An 18,400-nucleotide genomic window follows, 5' to 3' on the forward strand; every position below is an offset into this window, starting at 1 on the left:
CAGTAATGGTGTTTCCACCCGGTGCTGTTCAGTTCTTACTCTCATTAATGGTGCTTCCACCCAGTGCTGTTCAGTTCTTACTCTCAGTAATGGTGCTTCCACCCAGTGCTGTTCAGTTCTTACTCTCAGTAATGGTGCTTCCAGTCGGTGCTGTTCAGTTCTTACTCTCAGTAATGGTGTTTCCACCCAGTGCTGTTCAGTTCTTACTCTCAGTAATGGTGTTTCCACCCAGTGCTGTTCAGTTCTTACTCTCAGTAATGGTGTTTCCACCCGGTGCTGTTCAGTTCTTACTCTCAGTAATGGTGCTTCCACCCGGTGCTGTTCAGTTCTTACTCTCAGTAATGGTGCTTCCACCCGGTGCTGTTCAGTTCTTAATCTCAGTAATTGTGCTTCCAGCCGGTGCTGTTCGGTTCTTACTCTCAGTAATGGTGCTTCCAGCCGGTGCTGTTCAGTTCTTACTCTCAGTAATGGTGCTTCCACCCAGTGCTGTTCAGTTCTTACTCTCAGTAATGGTTCAGGAGGAAAGAAAGCCTCTCACCTTGTTTGTAGCGTCGATGAACTTGACTCCCTTGTAGGAGACAGACAGAACAATGGTCGGGACTTTCTTCATCTGTTCTGTAGACTTCTGTAGAGTGGAGAGAGAGATGGAGAGAGAAAGAGGGGGAAAAGAGGAGTCTGAGTTAACACTTGATGTCAATTAGACTAATGATGGCCACCAACACAAGGCTAACAAGACGGTCTCACCGTCTCCCTCCACAGCAGAACGATAAAACCCTACAATAAGAATCTCTTCACAATATAATACCATTTTAGAGAGAGTGGGGACTACGGTTGCAAAACTTTCAATAAATTCTGTTTTCTTTTCAGAGATCCTGGGTTGGAGGATTCTGGATTTACGACTTATTCCCTCCTGATTCCGTGAATCCTCAAACCGGGATTTCGGGAAAGGCAGGGAATTTATTGAAAGTTCTCGGAATTGTGCAACCCCAGTGGGGACAGATAGAGATGAGAGCTCAACAAAGCTTATAACGAGATAGAATAAGAGGGGTGGGAAGAGAGAGAGAGAAAGATGAAATCAACACAAGCTTATAACTAAGCAGAAAAAGAGGGAGATGGGGATGAGCTCACTGCACAGAGAGAGCCAGCCTATCTTTACTAGCAGAATCAATTCCAATCTTCTCAAAGTTCAAAGGTTACCCCGTGACTTATGGAAAACAATGGGTGCAAATGACATTTTCAAAACGTATAGATTTCACCCTTGGAGGTCCAATATAACTATCAGCTTTCAACCCATAAATATTCCTTTCTTCTTTCTATTCCCACCCAGACTTACTATCACCCGCTCTAGTCTGACAGCGGCATGTTTCTTTCTATTCCCACCCAGACTTACTATCACCCGCTCTAGTCTGACAGCGGCATGTTTCTTTCTATTCCCACCCAGACTTACTATCACCCGCTCTAGTCTGACAGCGGCATGTTTCTTTCTATTCCCACCCAGACTTACTATCACCCGCTCTAGTCTGACAGCGGCATGTTTCTTTCTATTCCCACCCAGACTTACTATCACCCGCTCTAGTCTGACAGCGGCATGTTTCTTTCTATTCCCACCCAGACTTACTATCACCCGCTCTAGTCTGACAGCGGCATGTTTCTTTCTATTCCCACCCAGACTTACTATCACCCGCTCTAGTCTGACAGCGGCATGTTTCTTTCTATTCCCACCCAGACTTACTATCACCCGCTCTAGTCTGACAGCAGCATGTTTCTTTCTATTCCCACCCAGACTTACTATCACCCGCTCTAGTCTGACAGCAGCATGTTTCTTTCTATTCCCACCCAGACTTACTATCACCCGCTCTAGTCTGACAGCGGCATGTTTCTTTCTATTCCCACCCAGACCTACTATCACCCGCTCTAGTCTGACAGCGGCATGTTTCTTTCTATTCCCACCCAGACCTACTATCACCCGCTCTAGTCTGACAGCGGCATGTTTCTTTCTATTCCCACCCAGACTTACTATCACCCGCTCTAGTCTGACAGCGGCATGTTTCTTTCTATTCCCACCCAGACTTACTATCACCCGCTCTAGTCTGACAGCGGCATGTTTCTTTCTATTCCCACCCAGATTTACTATCACCCGCTCTAGTCTGACAGCGGCATGTTTCTTTCTATTCCCACCCAGACCTACTATCACCCGCTCTAGTCTGACAGCGGCATGTTTCTTTCTATTCCCACCCAGACTTACTATCACCCGCTCTAGTCTGACAGCGGCATGTTTCTTTCTATTCCCACCCAGACTTACTATCACCCGCTCTAGTCTGACAGCGGCATGTTTCTTTCTATTCCCACCCAGACTTACTATCACCCGCTCTAGTCTGACAGCGGCATGTTTCTTTCTATTCCCACCCAGACTTACTATCACCCGCTCTAGTCTGACAGCGGCATGTTTCTTTCTATTCCCACCCAGACTTACTATCACCCGCTCTAGTCTGACAGCGGCATGTTTCTTTCTATTCCCACCCAGACCTACTATCACCCGCTCTAGTCTGACAGCGGCATGTTTCTTTCTATTCCCACCCAGACTTACTATCACCCGCTCTAGTCTGACAGCGGCATGTTTCTTTCTATTCCCACCCAGACCTACTATCACCCGCTCTAGTCTGACAGCGGCATGTTTCTTTCTATTCCCACCCAGACTTACTATCACCCGCTCTAGTCTGACAGCGGCATGTTTCTTTCTATTCCCACCCAGACCTACTATCACCCGCTCTAGTCTGACAGCGGCGTGTTTCTTTCTATTCCCACCCAGACTTACTATCACCCGCTCTAGTCTGACAGCGGCATGTTTCTTTCTATTCCCACCCAGACCTACTATCACCCGCTCTAGTCTGACAGCGGCATGTTTCTTTCTATTCCCACCCAGACTTACTATCACCCGCTCTAGTCTGACAGCGGCATGTTTCTTTCTATTCCCACCCAGACTTACTATCACCCGCTCTAGTCTGACAGCGGCATGTTTCTTTCTATTCCCACCCAGACCTACTATCACCCGCTCTAGTCTGACAGCGGCATGTTTCTTTCTATTCCCACCCAGACTTACTATCACCCGCTCTAGTCTGACAGCGGCATGTTTCTTTCTATTCCCACCCAGACTTACTATCACCCGCTCTAGTCTGACAGCGGCATGTTTCTTTCTATTCCCACCCAGACTTACTATCACCCGCTCTAGTCTGACAGCGGCATGTTTCTTTCTATTCCCACCCAGACTTACTATCACCCGCTCTAGTCTGACAGCGGCATGTTTCTTTCTATTCCCACCCAGACTTACTATCACCCGCTCTAGTCTGACAGCGGCATGTTTCTTTCTATTCCCACCCAGACCTACTATCACCCGCTCTAGTCTGACAGCGGCATGTTTCTTTCTATTCCCACCCAGACTTACTATCACCCGCTCTAGTCTGACAGCGGCATGTTTCTTTCTATTCCCACCCAGACTTACTATCACCCGCTCTAGTCTGACAGCGGCATGTTTCTTTCTATTCCCACCCAGACTTACTATCACCCGCTCTAGTCTGACAGCGGCATGTTTCTTTCTATTCCCACCCAGACTTACTATCACCCGCTCTAGTCTGACAGCGGCATGTTTCTTTCTATTCCCACCCAGACTTACTATCACCCGCTCTAGTCTGACAGCGGCATGTTTCTTTCTATTCCCACCCAGACTTACTATCACCCGCTCTAGTCTGACAGCGGCATGTTTCTTTCCCCTCCTCCCATTGTTAAGCTCATTATGCGCTGCCGCAGTGGGGAATGATGTGACTTCAAATCACTATCACCCTAGTACCATTATTCCACCTGTCAGGGATTTCATATATTCAACAGATCCTGTATGAATTCCTCTCCTCCTCTCCCCCCCCCCCCCTGCTCCCCCCCTGCTCTCACTCTCTGTGTTTCCTCAACATCAGCATATTTCTAGTGCAGCGGTTCCCTGTCAAGATCACGGGCTTATGAGGGCCGATAAACGCAGCGCTGCGAGACACAAAGACAGAAGACGGGGGAGCAGAGGGAATTACATATGCATATGGACCATGTTGATACTGTGGCCACAAGCATGGAAATATAGAGAGAAAAGAGGAAGAGTGCTGGAGAAGGGGGGGGGGGGGTATAACAGGACGCAGGTACAGTAGGTACATCGAGAGCGGAGCTCCAAATTTAATGACCCTTGAAGTCTGACAATAAAAACAACAGCATCAATCGTTTTGGCAGATCAAGATAAACCGAGAGAGGGAGGGGGAGAGGGAGAGGTAGAGAGAGGGAGGGGGAGAGGGAGCTAGAGAGAGGGAAGGGGAGAGGGAAAGGTAGAGAGAGGGGGGAGAGGGAGAGGTAGAGAGAGGGGGGGAGAGGTAGAGGCTCTCTGCTCTCCTCAGATGTGACCAAACAGATAAAGATGAGGAGGAGAAAGGACGGAACACATATTAATAGTCTGCCTCCTCCCTGCAGTAACTCAGTAGAGAGAGAGAGAGAGATTGAATGAAAGTGAAAGAGAGGGTGAATGAAAGAGAAGGTGAGTGAAAGAGAAGGTGAATGAAAGTGAAAGAGAAGGTGAGTGAAAGAGAAGGTGAATGAAAGAGAAGGTGAATGAAAGTGAAAGAGAAGGTGAGTGAAAGAGAAGGTGAATGAGAGAGAAGGTGAATGAAAGTGAAAGAGAAGGTGAGTGAAAGAGAAGGTGAATGAAAGTGAAAGAGAAGGTGAGTGAAAGAGAAGGTGAGTGAAAGAGAAGGTGAATGAAAGTGAAAGAGAAGGTGAATGAAAGAGAAGGTGAATAAAAGAGAAGGTGAATGAAAGTGAAGGTGAATGAAAGTGAAAGTGAATGAAAGAGAAGGTGAATGAAAGTGAAAGAGAAGGTGAATGAAAGAGAAAGAGAAGGTGAATGAAAGTGAAAGAGAAGGTGAATGAAAGTGAAAGAGAAGGTGAATGAAAGTGAAAGAGAAGGTGAATGAAAGTGAAAGAGAAGGTGAATGAAAGTGAAAGAGAAGGTGAATGAAAGTGAAAGAGAAGGTGAATGAAAGTGAAAGAGAATAAAAGAGAGCAAAAGAGATGGAGGTGAATCCAGGTTAAAAATGACACTACAGTGGTGGTTAAAGTGGCCCTAGTTTCTCTCTCTGGGTGGTAGTGATGTGCCGGGCCCTCTTACCCTCATCTTGGAGCAGGCGTCTTGTGTTGACTCTGTTCCTCTCAGCTCTTTCACCAGCATGGAGCCCAGGTACTGTCAGACATAAAGGTAAACAACGGTAGCATTCACATTCCATCCTAGAGCTATTAGACAGACACATGAAGGATCATAGAATCATTCAATTTAAGATGGAAACTTAAATGATCAAATAACTAAACTCCCAAAAGTCTAATACTTCAATTTGGAAGAAAACAACAATAATCTGCTGATATGATGACTTCACTTGCTGTGTGTGTGTTGCAGCTAGCCAGCCAGTCGCCTAATAACGCAGTGCTTTCTGAAGTGATTAAAACAACCTGGAAATCCCTAGAGGAGTGAAAACAGTGCTGGGGCGGGCAGGAAATGTGCAAAGTGGGGAGGTCAATAAGTGAGGACCTAGTTTGTGAGGACACAGACCCAATTTAATAAAGGTGGTGTTTATGGGGACAGTACTTACGGGGACATTAGGGCTAAAGGGATGTAATGGGTGTACGATTAACTGCTCAGCGCGCCCACTGTTGATTTGAGAGCTAAAAGCCCCAAAGAGGATTTTTTATAGGATGTTCTGACACCCAAAGTGCAAACATTGATAGTTTTATACCTCGACCCCCTGACCCTAAATCATTTACCCTTCAGGATATGCTTTTGAAAAATGTCCCGGCAAAACGATCCACCTGATCTTACCCTTCGTCAAAAGATAACAAATACATTGCATTAGCTTAATGGTAACACAACCACACCCTGATTTCTCTCCTATTTTAAGTGCAGTAGAATGAATGAGTCATTTCTTTATGGGAGGTAGGCTGGTGGTTGTAGTGGGGTTGTCTGGGCTGGTTACTGCTCTGTCTGGCTCTGTTGTTAATAATGCTACGGTATCAAGGGAGCGTCGTCTGTTCTCGTATGGAGAACACTGTAATAACGTTACAAACCTCCAAGAAGCCCCTGTCTCTGGGTGTGTGTGTGTGTGTGTGTGTGTGTGTGAGCGCATCAATGTGCACACATACAGTAAATCATGTTACAGTGTCAGGGTAGTGTCGTCTGAGGCTAAAAACATTACAGAGAACATAGTAATAACATTACAGAGTGAAAGCGCTACAGGGCTTTGGGGAACCAGTATTGACCGATTATACAGTTAGGATTATGTGTGTCATTCTAGCCATGTAAGGATGACGTAAGAGCGCTGTCAAAATAACATAATCTTAAGAGGACACGTTGTGATAATGTTGGAGCAACATCTTAGCAGCGTTTCCCTTTAAGAGTACAAACAACAGTGCATTTTCTTGTTTCTCCTGTGTTAAAATTACATTCAACAACCATCACGCCCTAGAAATAGACAATGTAATCATGCTCGACATTAAACCCTAAAGTGGTGAAATTATGTTAGGGTATTGTCTGAGGTTTAATTTTGACAACATTGAAATAACGTTAGGACATTATCTGGTGTAATAAAGAAGGTATGTCAAATATAATGTGATGACATTTGGCGGTCTAAGAATGTTAATAAAGAAAGTATAATGACATCAGAGCTGGTCTATAATAAAGAAAGTATAATGACATCAGAGCTGGTCTATAATAAAGAAAGTATAATGACATCAGAGCTGGTCTATAATAAAGAAAGTATAATGACATCAGAGCTGGTCTATAATAAAGAAAGTATAATGACATCAGAGCTGGTCTATAATAAAGAAAGTATAATGACATCAGAGCTGGTCTATAATAAAGAAAGTATAATGACATCAGAGCTGGTCTATAATAAAGAAAGTATAATGACATCAGAGCTGGTCTATAATAAAGAAAGTATAATGACATCAGAGCTGGTCTATAATAAAGAAAGTATAATGACATCAGAGCTGGTCTATAATAAAGAAAGTATAATGACATCAGAGCTGGTCTATAATAAAGAAAGTATAATGACATCAGAGCTGGTCTATAATAAAGAAAGTATAATGACATCAGAGCTGGTCTATAATAAAGAAAGTATAATGACATCAGAGCTGGTCTATAATAAAGAAAGTATAATGACATCAGAGCTGGTCTATAATAAAGAAAGTATAATGACATCAGAGCTGGTCTATAATAAAGAAAGTATAATGACATCAGAGCTGGTCTATAATAAAGAAAGTATAATGACATCAGAGCTGGTCTATAATAAAGAAAGCATAATGACATCAGAGCTGGTCTATAATAAAGAAAGCATAATGACATCAGAGCTGGTCTATAATAAAGAAAGTATAATGACATCAGAGCTGGTCTATAATAAAGAAAGTATAATGACATCAGAGCTGGTCTATAATAAAGAAAGTATAATGACATCAGAGCTGGTCTATAATAAAGAAAGTATAATGACATCAGAGCTGGTCTATAATAAAGAAAGTATAATGACATCAGAGCTGGTCTATAATAAAGAAAGCATAATGACATCAGAGCTGGTCTATAATAAAGAAAGTATAATGACATCAGAGCTGGTCTATAATAAAGAAAGTATAATGACATCAGAGCTGGTCTATAATAAAGAAAGTATAATGACATCAGAGCTGGTCTATAATAAAGAAAGCATAATGACATCAGAGCTGGTCTATAATAAAGAAAGTATAATGACATCAGAGCTGGTCTATAATAAAGAAAGTATAATGACATCAGAGCTGGTCTATAATAAAGAAAGTATAATGACATCAGAGCTGGTCTATAATAAAGAAAGTATAATGACATCAGAGCTGGTCTATAATAAAGAAAGTATAATGACATCCGAGCTGGTCTATAATAAATCCTTAACTCTATCCTCTTCCTCTGTACACTGCTTACATCCTCAACTCTATCCTCTCCATCTCAGTGCTTAACGCTCCATGCTTTTTTAAATGTGTTTATTTTTCCCTCCCTCCCTCCCTCCCTCCCTCCCTCCCTCCCTCCCTCCCTCCCTCCTTTTCTTTCTCTCTCAGATTCTCCTCTATCTCACTTCGTGGGGCCATGTGGAGCTTCAGTCCTGTGAGAGTGGTTGCTTGGCACCGATTATTTTATTTATTTACACTTTCTCTCTCTCCCTTCCTTTCTCCCTCTCTCAACCCACACTACCTTATCCCTCACTCTCTCAACCCATACTACTTTTCCCTCCCTCTCTCAACCCACATTACCTTTTCCCTCACTCTCTCACAAACTCTCTCGCTTACTCACACTCACTCACTGTTTCTCTCTCTCTTTCTCTCTAATCCTCTAGCCCCCTCATCTCCACAACAGCAGCTCTGAGCCAATCACTATGCACAACTGTGCAAGAGTCAATCACAATTCAACACGGCTGGCCCCGAGAGCCAATGGGAGCCTCCAGACTCCAAATGGGAGCCAATCATCTTCCCGGTGATTCATCAGCTGAAAGTGGGTAGTAATCAGTGTTACATGGTTGCTGGGGCTAAGCCAATCAAATGTACATGTGCTGTATCCTTGGTAACATGGCTGGTTTTATGTAATGGGAGGCTAAAATTACTGCAGCAGCATGAATAGCTTGGTGCAGTATTGATCGAAGGGTGAAACATGATTTTACTCCTGAATACCTCCAGTGTGTCGGTTAGGTAACACAAGTGCAGGTACTTTAAGTCAGAGGGCATAACATATGTCAGCTATAGGCCAGGGCTAGAGTAGATAGTAGGATTGTGGAGAGCTGTCAAAGAGTATTATGGAGTGTCAGTGTGTGTGTGTGTGTGTGTGTGTGTATGGGGGGGGGGGGGGGGGGGGGGGTCCCTGAAAGTGTCTTGGACCCCCTTGACAGACAGGGCATCTCTCCCACATTCCTGTAGAACAGTATTATTCAAACCTTTTCAGTGGGGACCCCATTCTTTCCACCACAATTTCTGGTAGAATTTTCTTACCAATCATTTTTTTCCAAACCCACCCGAACCCAAATACGACACAACCTTAAAATCTGTACATTTTTACATCAACAAATAACCTTCACTATAGTTTCTTCTCTTATCAAAATGAAAATACATTTACTCAATAAAATTGTATTTGTTTGTATTATCTTTCTGAAAAACGTATATTGTCCCATACAATAATCTAAATGTTTAGTTCCTTTTTATTGACCCCACTGATGTTCCCCTTGCGGGGTCGCGACCCCGACTTTGAATACCGCTGCTGTAGAATATGATACGATGCTAATGTAGCGTTTTGCATGCATACACATTCACAAGCATATCATACATGCATGAAAAGCATACTCACACACACACACACACACACACACACACACACACACACACACACACACACACACACACACAGTATAATGTAGGGACGTGACTACTCACGTAAGCTTCATAGTCACACGACTGGAAGATGAGTTTCTCAGGGTGGTGCTGCCAGTACTGCACTGGAGTGGACGAGGTGGCCTCGTTGGGAGGACGCAACGTGATTGGCTCGCACCATTCGCCTTGCTGTAACGACAGCCAATGGCAAGAAGATCAGACACAGGCCACGGATGAGGAATCACAGCCGATTACAAGGAAAAGGATTGGGCACAAACTTAAGTCAAGCATATTCTGAGCTGATATATCTAGTCTGTCAGATATGTGCTGCCGTTTGCTCCTAACCACATGGCACTTCTATGATGTAACAGGTTCTATCCAGACTGACTGAACATGAAACGCTTAACAACAACGCTTCAACAACGCTTCAACAACATTTTGAGACCTCACTGTGTTTCTATGGATCATCCTCTCCTAATGCTAAGTGCGTTTTAACAGTCTTAGAAGGGTCATATTTAAATGGCTTTTCATACTGTTTAATTCCCCTAGCTAGTGCTATGATGCTCACACCTCCCCTGGCACTGTGTGGAAAATCCCATCCTTCTTTCTTTCATCCTTTTCAACAGAAACAGGAAATGGATATATATTTAGCTTCAGTACTTTTCCCTTAGCCAATATGTTCTAAGTCAAATGGAAACGATCATGAGTAAATGGATTTGTATTATCAACAAATATAATGTACATTTATATCACATACATTGACAGTTGACTGTTCGTCACGTACATTGACATTGTCACGTACATTGGCAACAACAGTATTTGATGCACACTAGCATCACAGACAACTTACAGTATCATTTCTTGCAGAAGGTCTTTCTCCAACATCATGAGACTGATAAATAAATAAATAGAAATGAGATCCAGGATCAGGACAACAAGAAGTTGGTTGATAACATAGAGCTGGATAGAGGGTGCACTTGCCACAAAGCCTGTTTTAGCATGGGCAGCGCCATTGCAGACTTTCATCAATGGAGATAGCCCTCAATGGCGCTGCCCATGCTGTCATAGAAACCATTATGACAAATATGCAAAGATGTGGCCTCTATCCAACTCTATGGTTTATAATAATCAAGCAGACGATAATCACACAGGCAATGTTCACAACAAGGCTTGAGTGTGAGGAAATCCTCCCGACACAGTTTTATAATCAAAGTCCCATGACACTACTATACGGGAGTGCTTGTTTGTTTGTGTGTCACATCCATCTGCGTCTTAATGAGATACTCTGGAGGTGAGGTAATCAGGGATAATGACATCAGGGTAAATAGCTGCAGGGTGAGCCCTAGAGGAGGATCAGAACAGGTAATCTACTCCAAGACACTGGGCTAATCAAACTGATCTAAATGACAGAGATAGATAGAGAGGGGGGGGGCAGAGAGAGAGAGGAGGGAGGGAGGGAGAGAAAGAGAGATGGAGGGAGGGAGAGAAAGAGAGATGGGGGGACAGAGAGAGGGGGAGAGAGGGAGAGAAAGAGGGGGGGAGAGAGAGGGGGGGAGAGGGAGAGAAAGAGGGGGAAGAGAAAAAGATAGAGACACAATTGGCAAAACACAATTATATAAAGACCAGAAAGAGCACAGAGAGAGAGAGAGAGAGAGACTCATTATCCCTGTAATGTGGCCCAGGGCATGATCTCTGACTGCCTCAGTAGCAATGGGGGAGTAGGGCATGATCTCTGACTGCCTCAGTAGTAATGGGGAGAGTGGGGCATGATCTCTGACTGCCTCAGTAGCAATGGGGGGAGTGGGGCATGAGGGGTAGTAGGGCATGATCTCTGACAGCCTCTGTAGAAATGGGGGGCACAGGGCATGATCTCTGACTGCCTCAGTAGCAATGGGGGGAGTAGGTCATGATCTCTGACTGCCTCAGTGGAAATGGGGAGTGGGCAAGGCATGAACTCTGACTGCCTCAGTAGCAATGGGGGGGGGGGGGGGGGGGGGGGGCAGGGCAAAATCTCTGACTGCCTCAGTGGCAATGAGAGGGAGTGGGGCATGATCTCTGACTGCCTCAGTAGCAATGGGGGGAGTGGGGCATGATCTCTGACTGCCTCAGTAGCAATGGGGGAGTAGGGCATGATCTCTGACTGCCTCAGAAGTAACGGGGAGGGAGCAGGGCCTGATCTCTGACTGCCTCATTAGTAATGCGTGGGGGTAGGGCATGATCTCTCAGTGCTTCAGTAGCAATGGGGAGGGAGCAGGGCATGATCTCTGTACTGCCTCAGTAGTAATGGGGAGGGAGCAGGGCATGATCTCTGACTGCTTTAGTAGTAATGGGGAGGGAGCAGGGCATGATCTCTGACTGCCTCAGTAGTAATGGGGAGGGAGCAGGGCATGATCTCTGACTGCCTCAGTAGTAATGGGGAGGGAGCAGGGCATGATCTCTGACTGCCTCAGTAGTAATGGGGAGGGAGCAGGGCATGATCTCTGTACTGCCTCAGTAGTAATGGGGAGGGAGCAGGGCATGATCTCTGACTGCCTCAGTAGTAATGGGGAGGGAGCAGGGCATGATCTCTGACTGCCTCAGTAGTAATGGGGAGGGAGCAGGGCATGATCTCTGACTGCCTCAGTAGTAATGGGGAGGGAGCAGGGCATGATCTCTGACTGCCTCAGTAGTAATGGGGAGGGAGCAGGGCATGATCTCTGACTGCCTCAGTAGTAATGGGGAGGGAGCAGGGCATGATCTCGGACTGCCTCAGTGGCAATGGGGAGGGAGCAGGGCATGATCTCGGACTGCCTCAGTGGCAATGGGGAGGGAGCAGGGCATGATCTCGGACTGCCTCAGTAGTAATGGGCGGAGAGGCAATGTGGAGGGAAAAGGGGGAGAAAGGGAGAGATGAAGGAAAGAGTGGAAAGTAAAACAGAGAGAGAGAGTATGTGAGAGTGAGAGGAATAGAGAAGTCTCCATAATGATCTCCTCCACACGACCTTGCTGACTCACTGCACTCACCGATGTTGTGAGTCGTGACACAAACGCACTTCAAGGAGTCAGTCGTTTATAAACACAAGAGTGTGTCTGGTGCGACAAGCTCTGTGAATCACACACACTCTAACACACACTCCGGATGGACCCTAATTGGGGTAGATCAAAGGAACGCTTAAGAGAAGCTGCTCTCCCAGATGCCTCTGACTCGCCGACCGTGCTTTCATAGGTTGGTGGAGAGGTTCAATAGGAGGATCATGGATTTTGGTAGAGGTTACCATACTGTACCATGCATGCTAATATTCAGTACATTCGGAAGGTATTCAGATCCCTCGACTTTCCACATTTTGTTACGTTACAGCCTTATTCTAAAAATTATTACATTGTTTTTTTCTCCATATCAATCTACACACAGTACCCCATAATGACAAAGCAAAAACAGGTTTTTAGAAATGTTTGCACGTGTATTAAAAATAAAAACTGAAATATCACATTTACATAAGTATTCAGACCCTTTGTACTTTGTTGAAGCACCTTGGCAGCAATTACAGCCTCAAGACTTCTTGAGTATGACGCTACAAGCTTGGCACACCTGTATTTGGGGAGTTTCTCCCATTCTTCTCTGCAGATCCTCTCAAGCTCTATCAGGTTGGATGGGGAGCGACGCTGCACAGCTCTTTTCAGGTCTCTCCAGAGATGTTCGATCGGGTTCAAGTCCAGGCTCTGGCTGGGCCACTCAAGTTCATTCAGAGACTTGTCCCGAAGCCACTCCTGCGTTGTCTTGGCTGTGTGCTTAGGGTCGTTGTCCTGTTGGAAGGTGAACCTTCACCCCAGTCTGAAGTCCTGAGCGCTCTGGTGCAGGTTTTCGTCAAGGATCTCTCTGTACTTTGCTCTGTTCATCTTTGCCTCGATCCTGACTAGTCTCCCAATCCCTGCCGCTGAAAAACATCCACACAGTGCGATGCTGCCATCACCATGCTTCACCGTAGGGAATGTGTCAGGTTTCCTCCAGACGTGACACTTGGCAGTCAGGCCAAAGAGTTCGATCTTGGTTTCATCAGACCAGAGAAGCTTGTTTATCATGGTCTGAGAGTCTTTAAGTGCCTTTTGGTAAACTCCAAGCGGGCTGTCATGTGCCTTTTACTGAGGAGTGGCTTCCATCTGGCCACTCTACCTTAAAGGCCTGATTGGTGGAGTGCTGCAGAAATGGTTGTCCTTCTGGAAGGTTCTCCCATCTTCACAAAGGAACTCTGTAGCTCAGTCAGAGTGACCATCGTGTTCTTGGTCACCTCCCTGACCAAGGCCCTTCTCCCCCGATTGCTCAGTTTGGCCGAGTGGCCAGCTCTAGGAAGAGTCTTGGTGGTTCCAAACTTCTTCCATTTAAGAATGATGGAGGCTCCTGTGTTCTTGCGGACCATCAATGCTGCAGAAATGTTTTGGTACCCTTCCCCAGATCTGTGCTTCGACATAATCCTGTCTCGGAGCTCTACGGACAATTCCTTCGACCTCATGGCTTGGTTTTTGCTCTGACATGTCAACTGTGGGACCTTATATAGACAGGTGTGTGCCTTTCCAAATCATGTCCAATCAATTGAATTTACCACAGATGGACTCCAATCAAGTTGTAGAAACATCTCAAGGATGATCAATGGTGTACCTGAGCTCAATTTCGAGTCTCATAGCAAAGGGTCTGAATAATTATGTAAATAAGGTATATGTTTTTTAATTTAATAAATAAATAAATTATCAAACATTATTAGAAACCTGTTTTCGCTTTGTCATTATGGGGTATTGTGTGTAAAGTGATGAGGAAAAATTGTTATTTAATCCATTTTAGAATGAGGCTGTAATGTAACAAAATGTGGAAAAAGTGAAGGGGTCTAAATCCTTCCAGAATGCACTGTATGTAAGTTACATAGCATGCTAATACAGGATGGTAGAGCAGTTATGGTACGGTGTAGGGCAGGATTCCCCAATAGGCAGTCCGAGGGCCAAATATATATATATGTATTTAAAAAAAAAATTGATGTTGTACATAAAACAAATTAGCTCAAAGTGATTTTAATTTATTCCCAAGTACAGTAGTTTCCACGTATTAATAGAGGCATATGTGATCTTATCCCAAAGTAATCAAGGTTTGAAATTATTCTATTTTTATCTAATAATATATCTGTTTGGGATTCTTGCGGTCAATTTGCAGTGTACAAATTATTTATAACAGTGTTCTGCCCCCCAACCATCCGAGAGGATGAATGATATGTCATATTATATTAATCATCACGCTTTCGTAGTTTGGTAGAGAGGTCAAATAGGGACGCACAGGAAAATAATTGTGAGAGGCTGCTGTCTATTCCTCTCCCTATCTTCCCTTCCCTCCCTCCCTTCCTCCCCCTCTCCTCCCCCTTTTCTCCTCCCCCCCCCTCTCACCATGCTGACTTGGGCCATCTGCCGCTCCAGTTTGGAGCGAGGCATCTCCTCTAAGTAGTTGTCGTTGGAGCGCTGGCGGCGCCGTGCGTCCGCCTGCATGATGAGGTGCTGCACGTCCAACGAGCCCCCTGGGACACCCGCCGTGGTGTACGCAGCCTGGCCCGGAAGGATCTGGGGAGGGGTGTTGCAGCCACCGGGCTCCTGGGAGGATGGATGGACAGAGGGGAGGGGTTATTAAATTGTGGTGAAGTGTGCCATGTGATGCTTTTGATGCTCCATGATAGGCTGTATCTAGAAAAAGAGAGGTCAAATGTCAAGACTGCCACTACTGGCTACTCCCATCGTGGACATGCCTCCAGGTGGGGGGGCCCAAATTAGGGCGAGACAATAATGGTATAATGATTCCACTACATAGTGATTGCCTAGCTTACCTTTTACATCATTATTTTCACTAGCATACCTCTTAAAATGAAGCTACTGTGTTGAGCATGCATTCTAAGTGGTATCTAGTGGAATGCTTTTGGAACATGATAATATGCTATGCTGAATAAACCTTCAGCCACCTCTCTGTTTGCTAGCCTGGCTCTGGACAGCAGACTAGATTTGCAGTGGAGACACTGCCCAGCACCTCTGTCTGGACCGATTTGTTAAATGGAATGAAAGCAGGCGTCTGGGCCTTGAGAGGCTGCAGAACAGCAGCCACATCCTGGCTGCCGGATCAAATTGAGTCCCAGGAGGTGAAGCATTTCCCAGGCCTTTGTAAGTTGAACATTAGACCCATATGCACTGGGGAATGGAATCCAGCATCTTGTAATTAGTATCCAGGACCGGCAGGGAGAGGGGAAACAGCGGTCTATTGTGGTCCTGGCGGCATCCATTTTGTGTCTGCCGGGAGACTTGTGAAGGCTAACAACAGCAGTGGAGATATTTCCCCTAAGCTCACTGAACCTCTCTGCAGTCTCTAGGACTACTACCATCTGGGAGGGAAAAGAGAGAGAGGACACACACACACACACACACACACACACACACACACACACACTGACCCGTAGGGAGATAGCCCGTGGAGGTTTCTGTGGAGGGTCTTGGTGAAGCCTGTCTCCCAGCGAGGCCAGAATTCTCTTCCTGTGTCCTATCAGACTGACCTTCAACACCTAGGGAGGAAGAGGGACACAGGTCAACAACCTATCAACTAGAGGTTGACCGATTAATCGGAATGGCCGATTAATTAGGGACGATTTCAAGTTTTCATAACAATCGGTAATCGGTATTTTTGGACACCAATTTGGCCGATTTTTTTTTTACACCTTTATTTAACTAGGCAAGTCAGTTAAGAACAAATTCTTATTTACAATGACAGCCTAGGAATGGTGGGTTAACTGCCTTGTTCAGGGGCAGAACGACAGATTTTTACCTTGTCAGCTCTGGGATTCAATCTTGCGGTTAACTAGTCCAACGCTCTAACCACCTGATTACATTGCACTCCACGAGGAGCCTGCCTGTTACGCGAATGCAGTAAGAAGCCAAGGTAAGTTGCTAGCTAGCATTAAACTTATCTTATAAAAAACAATCAATCAATCAATCATAATCACTAGTTAACTACACATGGTTGATGATATTACTAGTTTATCTAGCGTGTCCTGCATTGCATATAATCGATGCGGTGGCATTGGCAAAAAAGGACTGTTGTTGCTCCAACGTGTATCTAACCATAAACATCTATGCCTTTCTTAAAATCAATACACAAGTATATATTTTTAAACCTGCATATTTAGTTAATATTGCATGCTAACATGAATTTCTTTTAACTTGGAAAAATGGTGTCACTTCTCTTGCAACAGAGTCAGGGTATATGCAGCAGTTTGGTCCGCCTGGCGGGTTGCGAACTGTGTGAAGACTATTTCTTCCTAACAAAGACAGCCAACTTCGCCAAACGGGGGATTATTCAACAAAAGTGCATTTGGGAAAAAGCACAATTGTTGCACGACTGTACCTAACCATAAACATCAATGCCTTTCTTAAAATCAATACACAGAAGTATATATTTTTAAACCTGCATATTTAGCTAAAAGAAATCCAGGTTAGCAGGCAATATTAACCAGGTGAAATTGTGTCACTTTTCTTGCGTTCATTGCACGCAGAGTCAAGGGTATATGCAACAGTTTGGGCCGCCTGGCTTGTTGTGAACTAATTTGCTAGAATTTTACGTAATTATGACATAACATTGAAGGTTGTGCAATGTAACAGGAATATTTAGACTTATGGATGCCACCCGTTAGATAAAATACGGAACGGTTCCGTATTTCACTGAAATAATAAATGTTTTGTTTTCAAAATGATAGTTTCCGGATTCGACCATATTAATGACCTAAGGCTCGTATTTCTGTGTGTTATTATGTTATAATTAAGTCTATGATTTGATAGAGCAGTCTGACTGAGTGATGGTAGAGACCAGCAGGCTCGTAAGCATTCATTCAAACAGCAATTTCGTGCGTTTTGCCAGCAGCTCTTCACAATGCTTCAAGCATTGCGCTGTTTATGACTTCAAGCCTATCAACTCACTCGCTCTGAGACTTGGAGTGGTTGTTCCCCTTGCTCTGCAAGGGCCGCGGCTTTTGTGGAGTGATGGGTAACGATGCTTCGAGGGTGGCTGTTGTCGAAGTGTTCCTGGTTAGAGCCCAGGTAGGAGCGAGGAGAGGGGCGGAAGCTATACTGTTACACTGGCAATACTAAAGTGCCTATAAGGACATCCAATAGTCAAAGGTATAAGAAATACGAATCGTATAGAGAGAAATAGGCCTATAATTCCTATAATAACTACAGCCTAAAACTTCTTACCTGGGAATATTGAAGACTCATGTTAAAAAGAACCACCAGCTTTCATATGTTCTCATGTTCTGAGCAAGGAACTTAAACGTTAGCTTTCTTTCATGGCACATATTGCACTTTTACTTTCTTCTCCAACACTTTGTTTTCGCATTATTTAAACCAAATTGAACATGTTTCATTATTTATTTGAGGCTAAATTGATTTTATTGATGTATTATATTAAGTTAAAATAAGTGTTCATTCAGTATGGTTGTAATTGTCATTATTACAAATATATATATATATTTTTTTTATCGGTATCGGCTTTTTTTGGTCCTCCAATAATCGGTATCGGCATTGAAAAATCATAATCGGTCGACCTCTACTATCAGCACAACTGTTAGAACACAATTATTAACATGTATTTAACATGGAATCAACGTGAATTAAGCATGTAATAAGCCTCCAATGAAGTAAAACCCATTTATGGGAGTGTTGGATTCAAATCCTACCTCTATTGGTAGTGAGGCACTCTGGAATAATACAAAGGTCATGATAATAACCTGACAACATCACATTTATAACAATGGTGATATGGTGACATCATATGTGACTGCCTGAGGTAAAAACAAATGTTGTAATCAGAGGAGGCTGGTGGGAGGAGCTATACGAGGACAGGCTCATCGTAATGGCCGGAATGGAATAAATGGAACGGGGTCAAACATGAGGTTTCTATATATTTGAT

The 18,400-nt window shown here is 44.4% G+C and overlaps 1 protein-coding gene across 6 annotated transcripts in view; it reads right to left on the reverse strand.

Annotated features, from left to right (window-relative positions):
• LOC139378448 (ankyrin repeat and sterile alpha motif domain-containing protein 1B-like) overlaps positions 1-18,400 on the reverse strand; it is a 308,202-nt gene that overhangs the window by 12,734 nt on the left and 277,068 nt on the right. For 4 of the 6 annotated variants that reach the window (XR_011628293.1, XR_011628294.1, XM_071120626.1 and 1 more), the window contains 6 exons: positions 15,894-16,001; positions 14,848-15,048; positions 10,295-10,336; positions 9,508-9,633; positions 5,195-5,266; positions 539-625 (listed from right to left, as the gene is read on the reverse strand). Coding sequence is in view for 3 of the 6 variants with exons in the window: in XM_071120626.1 (XP_070976727.1) it covers positions 539-625; positions 5,195-5,266; positions 9,508-9,633; positions 10,295-10,336; positions 14,848-15,048; positions 15,894-16,001 (636 nt within the window). In the remaining 3 variants the exon portion in view is untranslated. The remainder of the gene's footprint in view (positions 1-538; positions 626-5,194; positions 5,267-9,507; positions 9,634-10,294; positions 10,337-14,847; positions 15,049-15,893; positions 16,002-18,400) is intronic. The other 2 variants (XR_011628295.1, XM_071120627.1) reach the window with 1 other exon arrangement.

Source organism: Oncorhynchus clarkii, chromosome 21, assembly GCF_045791955.1.
Source record: "Oncorhynchus clarkii lewisi isolate Uvic-CL-2024 chromosome 21, UVic_Ocla_1.0, whole genome shotgun sequence".
Lineage (NCBI taxonomy): Eukaryota > Metazoa > Chordata > Actinopteri > Salmoniformes > Salmonidae > Oncorhynchus > Oncorhynchus clarkii.